At 39.2% G+C, this 13,102-nt stretch overlaps 1 protein-coding gene across 5 annotated transcripts in view; it reads left to right on the forward strand.

Annotated features, from left to right (window-relative positions):
- igsf9ba (immunoglobulin superfamily, member 9Ba) overlaps nt 1–13,102 on the forward strand; it is a 104,718-nt gene that overhangs the window by 70,643 nt on the left and 20,973 nt on the right. For all 5 annotated transcript variants that reach the window (XM_061719553.1, XM_061719556.1, XM_061719554.1 and 2 more), the window contains exons 9-13: nt 259–399; nt 498–617; nt 758–908; nt 3,274–3,397; nt 6,287–6,462. In XM_061719553.1, coding sequence (XP_061575537.1) covers nt 259–399; nt 498–617; nt 758–908; nt 3,274–3,397; nt 6,287–6,462 — 712 coding nt within the window. The remainder of the gene's footprint in view (nt 1–258; nt 400–497; nt 618–757; nt 909–3,273; nt 3,398–6,286; nt 6,463–13,102) is intronic.

Genomic DNA, 13,102 nt, shown 5'->3' on the forward strand with positions numbered 1-13,102 from the left:
TAAACACATTTTATAAATAATGATCCCACATCTGGGATTTGGTTCAGTGAAAGATCAAAGGTTCTATTTCTGCCACAATCGTCACTATTTTCAAAGATCTTGCCACATTTGAGGGCAACATTTTGAAATATTAATCTAATTGAAAGCAATGTTGGGGATCTTTTTCTTCTCGTGCAGTTCAAAAACATTTAGACGGGACCCTGAAAGTTCAGAAAAGCCCCTGAGTGCAACATTTCAGACGCATCATTGTCTCCATAGTACCCTGGTTGGAGCCTGATGCCAGACGGAAGTATCCGAGTGGCGGAGGCCACAGAAGACTCACTGGGCACCTACACCTGTGTGCCTTACAACGCCCTGGGTACCATGGGCATGTCCCCCCCTGCCACTTTGGTGCTAAAGGTAGCTCACTACTCCCATTTTACTGTCTGCGCTGTTCACTTCTGCCATTTTTCTACTCCCACATCTGCATGATGTGTGTTTGTGTGTGTTCTATCAAGGATCCCCCTTACTTTAATGTGAGGCCTGGGGGGGAGTACCGTCAGGAGGCTGGGAGAGAACTGGTAATCCCCTGTGCTGCTTCTGGAGATCCCGACATACCAATCATCACCTGGAGAAAGGTCTCGCACATTAATAGCAACAACAAAATTCCTGAATGCTTGTCGCTTCTTGTTTGTTTTCTGCTTTTACTTATCATGCTCTTAAATATGCGTATACCCAGTGCTGAATCCTTCTGTTGTAATTTTCATGTCAATTGAAGGTGGGGAAGCCAAGCAGGAGTAAGCACAACATCCTACCCAGTGGCAGCTTACAATTTCAGTCCCTCAGCAAGGAGGACCATGGAGAGTGGGAGTGTGTAGCCACCAATGTGGTCACTAGCATCACTGCCAGCACGCGTATCCTAGTCATCGGTACAGTCTGCCCAGCGCTTTCACTTGCTCACAAATACTGACCTTTTTATACTTAATTCACTGTGGTCCCAATTTGCTTTTGTATTTGGAGTCATTTGCATGAAGTCAAAGTGACTTCCCTCAAACTCATCCCTCAAACTCCTTTCCTCCACCCAATTTCCTTTCGGATGTCATTAAAATTTAATCTGATCTTATCTGTTATAATGCACACAGTTCTTTTAATGGCTGAGTCTGTTGCGACAGTCTGCAGTAGTCATTCTTCTACTGGAACACTGTCCCTGCAGCTTTTCTCTGTCGAGTTATGTCAGACCAAGGACGTCTTTTTACGCTAAAGTTGATTGACTGAAGTTTTGACCAAGAAAAAAAAAACAAAACAGGGTTCTGGAGGTCAACAGATCAAAAAAGGGACTCTAATTAGGATATTTCACATTTTAGCTTATACAATTAGGGAAGTTACTATTAAACATGCAAAAGCAGGTTTGATGTTAAGGTTTTGTTAAATAGTCGTGTTGCCTTTGCCTTTATCTACTTTCAGCAGAGTATATTACAAAACGTTTTTAAACAGCTTCATTGCAGAATCTCACAGACATGTGATCATTATGGCACATGAGGAGCATTCCCTATCAAGGGTGCTTTTCCCCACTGCATTACATCATGTCATGTCTTATCATGTTTACTGCATAAATACAGTAGCAAACATCTGATTGAAAAGCCAATTAAATAAGGCACTTTTGTTTTTTTATTTGCTATAAAATACATATTCTGCAGACTATTTTATGTGAACATTAACACAATTATTTTCAGGTTCTAGCACAGACATTAAAAAAAAAAATGCTGTTAAGCTGGTTTCTCAGGTGTTCATGCCCATTTAGTGTCCGAGCCTTGTTGCTTTTTATTTTGTAAACTATATTGTACATTGTCCTGACCTCGCTGCTTCTCCAGCACAGATACATTGATAGCTAAGACATGTACTGGTGAAGCATCATATAATAAATAACCCCCAGTTCACTATATTGAACTTATCCTTAGTTACTGTATCAGGGATGTAGAGGACCATAAACTGTAGCAAAAAAACAAATAAAAGAAAACAACTTGAAAACTCGGAAAGGAAAATTTCAAATTGGCTGTGATAACCTAACGATAAATTTGAAATTAGAGGAACTGTATTCTCATGCAAAAATACCTCACAGCTGCACTCACTTATATAACCACAAAGTTATAGTATACAAGCACACAAGTACAAACAAATACGCATCTTGACAAACAGCCTAGCTCTACTGGAGCTGACTTATTGCTGTTATGATCATTTATTTGAGTTCTATGTATTTTTGCATGTCTTATGGAAATATATGTGTTTCACTTTTCACTGTCTGTCTGTTGAATGACATGAAAATTAAGCTCAAGCAGAGAAATTACCTACATCTTTCATCAAAAGCAACGTTAGGTATCGGGCTGGCTGCAGTGGAGGGCGGAATACCATTATAATATGATATAAATACGAATTAATCAAGCTAGTGCAATTTAAAGTACCTGCACAGAAAAGTAATAACGTTTTACATTGATTAAGTCTATTGTCTGTCAGTGAAAGAAACAGGATGCCCTCTAGTACTTGTAGGCTATATTGATAAGAAAAAAACAGCAACTTTACAGCTAAGCTAAATAAGACTATCACTAAGGAGCAACTGGTCAGTTAGTTCTATACAAAGTTCAACAAATCACCACGTTTAAATCTTACTAAACTTGTTATATCATATTTTTCTAACGGTCAGCCATTAAATAAAAATACTGGAAGCCAATTTTAAGGGAAAACTAACATCCTTAAGCACAGATCTCCAAAAGTCTAACTACTGTGTGTAAGTGTGTCAGAGGAGTGGGCAGGTTGGTGAATCTGCAGCAATGGTTGTTTCTGAGGTTACCCATGGGGTTGTTATCTTGTGGCACTGCTGGCAGCCGGCCTGGATGTGACCAGCCGTCAGCTGACACCGGGTCACATGGCAACGCAGACAGCTGTGCTCCTCAGTCCACGCTCAGGTCTCTCTTTAATCTGAGCGAGAAGCTACTGGCTTCGGTCCACGCTGCACAGCTGTGAGGTGGGTGGGATGAACTTGACCTTGCGCTGGTGGCCACCTCAGCCTGCATCACATTATCCAGCAAGAACTGGCATACGGCACGACGGCCTGTCGATCAAAACTGCTGCTGAATTTTTCATCAATTACAAACGATCATATAAAGATCTTTGTGGAAAAACATGGGATTTTCACTTTAACAGTATATAAATGCATGCAGTTAGTTATTTGATAAATAAATAAGCACGTGTGCATCGTAAACAATTCTCCCTCTTTATCTGTTTCTGTAAACTCTTCAGGCACCAGCCCACATGCTCCTGGAAATATCCATGTATTGCCCTCAACAACCTCTGCTAATGTGTCCTGGGAACCAGGTTACGACGGCGGCTTCGAACAGACATTCTCTGTGTGGTACGGTCCAGTGTGAGTGCTCTTAGTTTACCTTAAATCAATGGTGCCAGATTGCAGATGTGGAAACATACTGGAGGGTTATCTGGGTTAAGATCTGGCAGACCGTCCAAACCCTTCGGCTCTGGCGATAATGAAAGTGGAATTCAATCAGCAGCTCTGCTGAATTGTTTTGATAACAGATTACCTTTGTGCATAATGCAGTGCAATGGACTTTCACTGCATCTATCTATCTATCTATCTATCTATCTATCTATCTATCTATCTATCTATCTATCTATCTATCTATCTATCTATCTATCTATCTATCTATCTATCTATCTATCTATCTATCTATCTATCTATCTATCTATCTATCTATCTATCTATCTATCTATCTATCTATCTATCTATCTATCTATCTATCTATCTATCTATCTATCTATCTATCTATCTATCTATCTATCTATAAATGATTTTGATATAGCTTATTTTGTGACAAATTGACTTGAATGTTTTATTTGAGATTTGCACAAATGTTTTGTTATTTGCACAACTGTCAACCTCAGTGGAAAAGTCTGCCTGTTACTGTCTACATTGTATTAATTGCACAGTGTATTTTAATTTACAGTTTTTCTCAGTCGCTTTGGTGCTATTCTCAGATCACTCTTAACATTTGCACAACACTTAGTGCATTTCTCAGAACAATTATCACAAACTGCAAAACCTAGTGGATGACCTGCAAAAGCGCGTCACTTGCTCAAAATGGATTGTCTATCCCTCAAAAGCAAGTACTCATGTCAATGAAACTGTCAGTGTCGTCAAAATGAGAAGTCCTGTCACCATCGTTTATGAGCATGATAGTCAAATGGCTTTGTCATGTTTTCATTAGGACAATATATTCTCTAAGAGTTTTCTAATGTAAAAAAAAAGGCCAGGACTTGGTGACACTACCTGAAAATGCTCAAGGCAGAACTATACACTACTTGTACAGCCATTTGAAAACTACAGTAAAGTTACACATTGCTGTAGTTAGGGGAGTAACTGAGTACAAGACACTGAATATGTATGTTTCACATTTTTACTGTATGCTCTTTGCAATTCTACAGCATTGTGCAAAAGAAAAATACACTACAGTCACTAATTTACTGTAGAACAAACATAAGAAACACCTTTTTGGTAAAGCTGTGCACAAATGTGAACAATACACTATAGCAGTACATATTCTAACTGAACATAGGTACAGTAAATCATTCTGGCACATCCAGACGTTCCTGTCTGTCTGGCCACATATTTTCATCTACATCACAACGGATATCATCCCTTGCAATGCAACGAGGAAAGTATCTTCTGGAGTGGCGAATCCACCCTCTGCATGAATCTGCTGTGATGTCGTCACATGCTGCATCCATGGCTGCTAGCAGGGCCATTCGTGTATGTGGACGCCGGTCATAAACCTTCCACCTCCAAGCAGAAAAAAACTCCTCAATCGGATTAAGGAATGGGGAGTAGGGAGGGAGATACTCGACCAGCATCCTGTCATCATGTGCAGCAAACCACTGCCTGACCAGAGGTGAAAGGTGAAAACGGACATTATCCCATACAACGACATAATTGCTCTGTTGGCCTCCACCCCTCTCATTCTCGGGGATTATATCCCTGTAAAGAGAGTCTAAAAAAGTGAGCAGGTGTTGTGTATTATATGGACCAATGCGTGGGATATGGGTGAGGACTCCATTCTCCGAGATGGCTGCACACATTGTGATATTTCCTCCGCGTTGGCCTGGGATGTCATTGGTTGCAACTAAATGCTTCGCACACCTCCTCATGAGTGAAAACTGAAGTTCACCTGAGAGCAATTGTTCAATTTAGAGAGATTTCCAGGAAAAATGATAAAGAAAGGTATTACAGTAAATTAGCTTGACACAATTTGATAACTTGTTCAACAATTTTGTATGTAATGACTAAAGCAATGAAATGAGGACTATTAGTTTTTTAGGAAATGACTATTCAGCGTCCATAAGTATAGTTAATTTTGACTGACATGACATAAACAAATGATAATGTTGTAAAACAGCAGAGAATTGTATGAGAGCAACTGATACATGTCCAAAAGCATTTGCAATTTGTTCAGAGGAAGGAGAAACTGCTACTATGATGTGGACAAAGGACTACATGTTGTGGAGGTTGAACTAATAGTTATGAGAACTTTCATTCTGATCTGAGAATAGCACCAAAGCGACTGAGAAAAACTGTAATTGTTATGCAGGAAAGGGATATTTGTTTTATTTTATTCAAGAAGCATTTTTATTCTATATATGCAGGAAGTTTATTTTTATTTCATTTGTTTTATACATTTTGATATTGTGCAGACCTCTGTTACTGTAATAAAGGTACCTGTGTGACATTTGGCACGAGGCTTTGTATTAAAACTGACTGTTTTTTTAAGGGTTTGCCTCAGAAAAAAATGAAGCTAACAGAGATGCTATGCTATAATGCTTTGGGGGAAACCCCAATTATGGCACAGAAAAAATATCGAGATATATATCGAGTATCGCCATTTAGCTAGAAAATATCGAGATATGACTTTTGGTCCATATCGCCCAGCCCTAATGAAAAGGTTGTAATATCTTTATCCAGGTCTAGTTTCCTCCAAGTGACAGCAGTCTTAATTATTGAGTTATTTTAATGTCAGGTTACCAAAGCCAAATGTAAGTTGGAGTTCATTTAGGTTTGTTATAATTTTTTCACAAGTTAAGTCTTTTTAAAGTTTTAAGCATTAAAGGTCGGGTAAGTGATTTCGGGATGACATCACGTCAGTTGATCTTTGAACAAGACATCAACAAAACTCAGAGAGACTTCTCCTTCCGCCGGTTTTAGTCTTCCTATTTATAAGTTGCTGTTTCTGTCATTTTCTAACCACAGGTCAAAGAGAATAGACTTCGGTCCTCATGACTGGCACTCATTGCCAGTTTCCGGTGCTCAGACATGGTTGGTGGTTCCAGGGTTGGAGCCTGGGATGGAGTACCAGTTCAGTGTGTTGGCACAAAACAAGCTGGGCACGGGCCCATTCAGTGAAGTTGTGACAGTCACCACTGCAGGTAGGTTCCTCCCCCCACACTCTTGCTGTGTCATCCCTCTAGAAGCAGCCCACAGAGCTATGCTGACACAGTGTTTATAAACTCATAATATATCATGAATATTGAAGAGTATGCTGCCCTACGAAGTGACAAAGGTGCCCTAACCTTTATAGTTTCAGTTTTATTAATTAATACAATACCATGGAACACTGTTTTTTGGCTCAAAGAGGATCTTAGCTCAATGTCTGAATGAACACTCTTATCACCCTCGATAACTGCTCTGCATTACTTACAATTGTTGAATAAGTGCAGACAATACTATGTTAGATTTTATTGTTTTAACAATAATAATGTCATAGACAGGAGGCTTTATGAAGCGACCGTTTGCCAAACCACTGTGATCCTTGAAGCTGCTCCATAGATACCCAACACACCCCTTTCTTGATGAGATTGGCCCTTTGCTGCTCATCATTCAACCAGAACATTAAAATCAACTGATTCGTAGGTTTTCTACTTGTAAAAATAACTTTGACCTGTCAAGACATGAACTCAGTGAGACCTCGGAGGTTGTGCTGTGGCAGCAGACAGAAAGACAGCTGCAGAGCCTTTAAGTCCTGCAAAATGAAAGGTGTGGTCTCCATGTGTTGGACTTGTTTTCCTAAGTCATCCCACAGGATCTCAGTTGGACTGTGAACTTGTGTATTCGGAGTCTAAGTAAAAACAGTCTACTGAACACTGTTTACAGTGTTTCAGAATGTTTTCAGGTGTGCATAAATTCTGATGGCATGAAGGGGTGTAAGGGGGTGTGCAAAAATGTCTAAAGAGGTTGTGTGTTCAAATGACATGTGCATGAATGCCAAGGTTTTCCAGCTGAACATTTCTAAAGCGTCATGCTGCCTCTATCGCCTTCTTTCCGCTGGTTACACACATGACGTGCTCCAGCTGGGATGCTCATGAGGTCATCGTAGGTCCTTAAGGGGCTGGATAGACCCCAGGCTGACCATATTGCAGTAACGCAGTCCCATAGCTGTGTAGTGGCCCATCACCAACAAGCTGTGATGCACTATGCGTCTACAGTTTCAGAATGGCACTGACCCAGTTGTCTGGCCATCCCAAAAGTCAAAATACGTCCAGATCTTTACATGTGTTGACTCTTCACCCTTTGCTTCAAGGAAAATAATTAAAGTTACTGACTTCACCTCTCAGTGTCTTTATTGTTATAGCTGAATGATGCGTCAGTGGATGCATGCTTTACTGTAACATTTACAGCTGACAGTTATTCAATCAATTGATTACAGTGAGCAACGCAATAGATAATTCTTACTACAAACATTTCAACTAGTCACAGCTGGAAATGTGCATGCGTGACTAATAACATTAATGTTGGCACTGTTCCATCTGGGTGTGCCAATAAACCAACCAGAGCTGTTATTAATGCTATTAGTTCCACCTGTTTCACAAGTCAACAAGTTTGGAAATAGAAATACTCTTTCCAAAAAGACCCTGTCTGCAGAGTCAACAGAACATGACTACTGTTAAGAAATCCTGTTTGGATACAAAGGGCTTTGTATATTTAGGGCCCGAGCACTTACAGTGTGAAGGCTCTATTGTATCTGTAGGAATTCTTTATTCTTTATTCTTTATCCTTCTGACGAAAGGAGGGCCTTTTTGCCCCCCTAAATGTGCCAAAAGTCACCAAATTTTGCAGGCCAGCCAGGCCTGGCGAAAAATTTGATATTTAATGGTTTGCATTAATGGGCGTGGCAAAATGGCTCAACAGCGCCCCCTAGAAAACTTTGTGCCTCAAGCCCCACAATACGGTTTGACGTACATGCACGAAAATCGCTACACACCTGTATCATGTCGTAACTTAAAGAAAAGTCTCTTGGCGCCATGGCTAAAACCGAACAGGAAGTCGGCCATTTTGAACATTTTGAATTAATCGCTTAATTTTGGCGCAATTTATGCCATTCCTTCGGCAGTTAATACGGTCCGAACTGTAACGTGCACCCAGGTGTGTTATACATCAAAATATGCGTCTCCATCCTGCGACAACACGCATTACTTTTCTCTTTCAAAAGCGTTACCGTGGCGACATTAGACGCCAAAAAGCGCGCCCCCCCTTCATCTGATTGGTCCATATTTGATAGTTCCCCAAAAGATTTTGCACGCAAGCCAGGCCTGGCGATAAATTTGATATTTCATGGTTTGCATTAATGGGTGTGGCCTAATGGCTCAACAGCGCCCCCTAGAAAACTTTTCTCTGCCATAACTCTTGAACGGGTTGTGATAAAGAGTGGGTGGTGTCATCTGACTCGGTTTTGAGTACTTGACCTTCATTGGCATGATTTAGCCCCGCCCCTTCTTCTGATTGGTCGATATTTGATAGATCCTATTTTCTGCCATAACTTTTAAATGGTATGACATACAGAGTCGTGGGTGGTGTCATCGGACTCGGTTTTGACTCCTTCACCTTAATTGGTGCAAATTAGCCCCACCCCTTCTTCTGATTGGTCGATATGTGATACTTCCTATTTTCTGCAATAACTTTTGAATGGTTTGACAAAGTCTCGTGGGTGGTGTCATCGAACTCAGGTTTTGAGTCCTTGAACATAATTGCTGCAAATTAGCCCCGCCCCTTCATCTGATTGGTCGATATCTGATAGTTCCTACTTTCTGCCAAAAGTTTTGATTGGTTTGATATAGAGAGTTGTGGGTGGTGTCATCCGCTAAATGTCCAGGCCTGAAGAATCTACATGACAGTCAAACAAGCACTTCCGCTACAGCCTGAACGTGCACAAGGGTGCGAGGGCCCGTTCATCGCTGCTTGCAGCTTTAATTTAAAATTTTGATTGCCAGTTTAGTCTTTGTATCACACCTCTCAAACAGAAGCTGAGCTAAAGGTGTGCAGCATTTAAGCTCATTATTGGGAGAAGGGGGGAAAAGCATTAAAGAAAAAAGAAGGTGGAGATACTTTGTATCCCAAATTGCAACATGCTGCATCTCAAAATGTGAAAGGACAAAGAACAAAAGGCTTTTGAATGAGGCTGTGCAGTGAAATCAAAACTCAGACCTCATATAAGCATCTGATGTTTTCAAAATCAGAAAATCAGGGCAGGTTTTACCATTTTTCCTTACATGAGGTGCATATAAAAAAACTAAAATCTTTTTCTATGGTTGAGAGCATTTATGGTGTTTGGGTGTTTGAAGTATCTACAAGCTCAAAATCTCTGTAAAAATAGAGCCCTGTCATTTTTTTGGTGCTGCTTTAGTCTGAAAATATGTTATTCAGTGAGCAATTTGAATTTTCAGGATGCTTTTAAGATCACTTTTGGGCTCACAGAGGAATGACACAACAATGAAGCTCAGGGTTTATCGAGCTTATATGTACAACATGATTTTGAGCAGCAGGTTGGCCATTAAGTTACTACAGTGTTCCTTTTTTGCATTGTGATATGTTTGAAAGGGCTGCTGTCTGAGGTTGAGGTCAAGGTCAAGGCCAAAGTGATTTATGTATTTGCATTTGACATTTGCATTTAAAACAGATCTCAGAGTTTGGTTCAACTTGAAAGCCAGTCAGCAGAAATGATCTTGAGCATAGATACTAATGTAGCAACAGATCAAGTACTTCTTTATGTGCATAGTTAAGCTGTTCTAAAGAATGAGGGCAGCATGGGTCACCTCTGTTTTTGAGTCTAGATCTGGAAATGTGAAGGCCCATCTTAGGTCATCTGGATGGACAGGAGTATGAAAATGTATAAGCTCAAATTAATAAGGCAGCACCAATTGTTTCCCAGTTAAGAGCCGGGTCAAAGCATTTTGCTTTTGCGATTTTTTTACCCTCCTATCTATCACAGATCAGTTATGACTTGTGGACGTTTAAGCAGTAAAAACAAAAAGTTCCAGGATTACGATATTATCAGTTTCAGACTCCATTCATGTGTGGAAGTAAATAAGATAGGAGTGGGATACGTGCATTTGCATCTGCCGTCTAAGCAGACAGATTGGATTTTTACCATTGATATGAAATGAGTGATGGAAGCACAGATGGACTCTTTCTTCTCCACTTTAAAATATGTCTAAGCCTTTGTTGACCTCAAACAATGCTTCAGAAAGTAATATATTCTAAAGTGTCTTTCACTACTTCAAGAAAAACAAGGCGGACACAGAGCTTCTGTCCTAGCAATGAGCTTTCACTGAACCATCTGACAACATCTAAGTATAAATATGCATGTTCTGTGGAACTCTAAGACAGCATGTCAGTGTGCTAGTGGAAATAGGTCCAGACACTACTTCTTCCATTTCCCTTGCATTCATTGAAAATGTTTTTTCTCCTTTAGCCTAACTTTTTCCAGATCACTAACCGAGCGTATCTACCTTGCAAGGTTGTTTCACAACCAGTTAACCAGTGTAGGCAGATATAATACTGTAGATGCTGTAAGCGACTAACAACAACAACAAAATAGTCATTATAGGATAGGTAAGGTTTCACTTTGGTCGATAGTCTGAACTGGACGAAGCTGTTTTTTCCAACAGAATTCATCTGTTTGTAAAATTTAAATGTGTCATAAATGACCATTGTTTCTTATACTGTTGAGTAAACAAAACAAAGGGTCAAGACTGGCATCGCTGTCCTTCAGATGATCTAAATACAAGGAAATATAGCAATTTCTGTCTCACTTTTACTGAGATGGGGAAAGTCCAACCAGTTTTATAAATTACTAAGGCAGTATAACAGGCAGTTTAACAGTTTCTGGGCTGCATTGACTCTTAATTCTTAGATCTTATTGGCAGATATATATGCAAAACAATGAAAGAATGGTTTGTATTTCTTAAAAATTGATGCCAAAGGTAAGATATACAAAGAAAACAGAAATGGGCCCAAAATAGACCATTGGGGTTTCCCACAAAATAGAAGGACCACATAATAAGAAATCTCACCAAGCTGTACAGAAACTCTTCTGTCAGTTAAATTTGACTTGAACCAATCAAGGACAGTACTCTTAATGCGGATAGTATTCAAGATAAAAAAAATATTTGTGATCAAAAACTGCATTTAAACCTAGAAGTAACAAAACAGCAATTTTTTTTAAATGAATTTAACAGTTAAATGAAGATCATTAAAACTCATTTTTAGCCAAGTTTGAGGTTCAGTCAAAACCAGACTGAAATTGTTCATAAATACTGCATTGATCTTAAAAGAGATTTATTGATTAAATTTTAAAATGCATGATCCAACAGTGTTAAAAACATGTTTAAATAAATGATATGGGATGGTGCCCACGGGACAGTATAGAGTTGTTTGCTTGAGTATGTTGGTTAAATAAGGGAATATATCTGGCTCAAACGACTGGAAACAGCTGGACCCAGAAGAGAGACAGGGGATTGATGAAAACAGACGTGGGAGAAAACCTAAGACGAGACAATTCGGCAATTAAAAAAAGAAATCAGAAAGCTCACATTGCATAGTTGATGGTAGAAATGCAATCTTTGTTGCAAGTATTGATAAAAGAGTTAAAAACATTAAAAAGAATTCAAGACATGTGGCTGTTACTGGTTATGAAGGGACTATGAGTTGTTTACAGCTCTCTGATAATTAAATAATGTGTTATGCAGAATTTCAAAGGAGACTAGGACTTGGTGTTTTATCTTTTTGTTATTTATGATATTTACTCATTGGTATTTTCGGTACTGTGTGATCTTTTTCTTTTTTTAAATAAAACCCTATGTAGTTCAGTTCAGTTCAGTTCAACTTTATTGTACCCAAAGGTAAATTTGCCTTGCAATAAGGTGGTCTAGTCTAGCGAGTCCATCAACAAGACACCTTTAGTACATACACAACATACAACGTAAGCATGAACCACAATCACAACATAAAAGGCTAAAACTTTATCTATTTATTTAGGAGGGTTATAGCAGTAGGTATAAAACAAAACAAAATATACCAATACTGTTTATGTGTATAGAAATGATCAAATTCAATTTGTTTGATAAACATTCATTATTCTTAAAAGAAGCTGCAAAACCGACCTGATATGACTATGTTGCAATATCTTTAAATGCACTGGGTTGTTTTAAATGCACATTCTGTGATGTTTCCAACAAAGAAAGCTTTTCTTCACTCAACAAATGCTTAATGAGGCTTGCAAAGTTCTGACCTAATTCACAGACACGGATAGCATCCTGTCTGTGTATTGTAGTAAACAGTGGGTTTTGTTCTGTGTATTGCTTTATTCTTTTTTTTGTTGTTGTTACATTGTCCAGCCACATGCAGTAGCTGTGGGTCATTTTGTAGAGCAGACTGCTGGATGTCGGTGCACCTGACTATGAGTAGAGTTTCTATCTGAGTCTGATGATTCAAAGACAGGATGACTCTAATCCAATCCCTCTGACATCAGTCTACCAGATTTTCCCCTATCCCGTGAAATGTCTCAACTCCTACGTGCTGGACTGGCAAAAATGTGCACAGTCATCCGTGGTTCCTCTACAGTGTATTTTAATGACTTTGACACAGATGCTTTTCTTGTAGCACTGCTACAAAGTTGTTGTTTTAAGTGAAATGTATTGCCAGCTCTTAGATTACTATTGGTTTGGAGCATCTTAAGCTAAAGGTTTTCACAGTCAGGACATTTCTGTTTGATACTAATTGTCAAATGTTTGC

This window comes from Cololabis saira, chromosome 4, assembly GCF_033807715.1.
Source record: "Cololabis saira isolate AMF1-May2022 chromosome 4, fColSai1.1, whole genome shotgun sequence".
NCBI classification, from domain to species: Eukaryota; Metazoa; Chordata; class Actinopteri; order Beloniformes; family Belonidae; genus Cololabis; species Cololabis saira.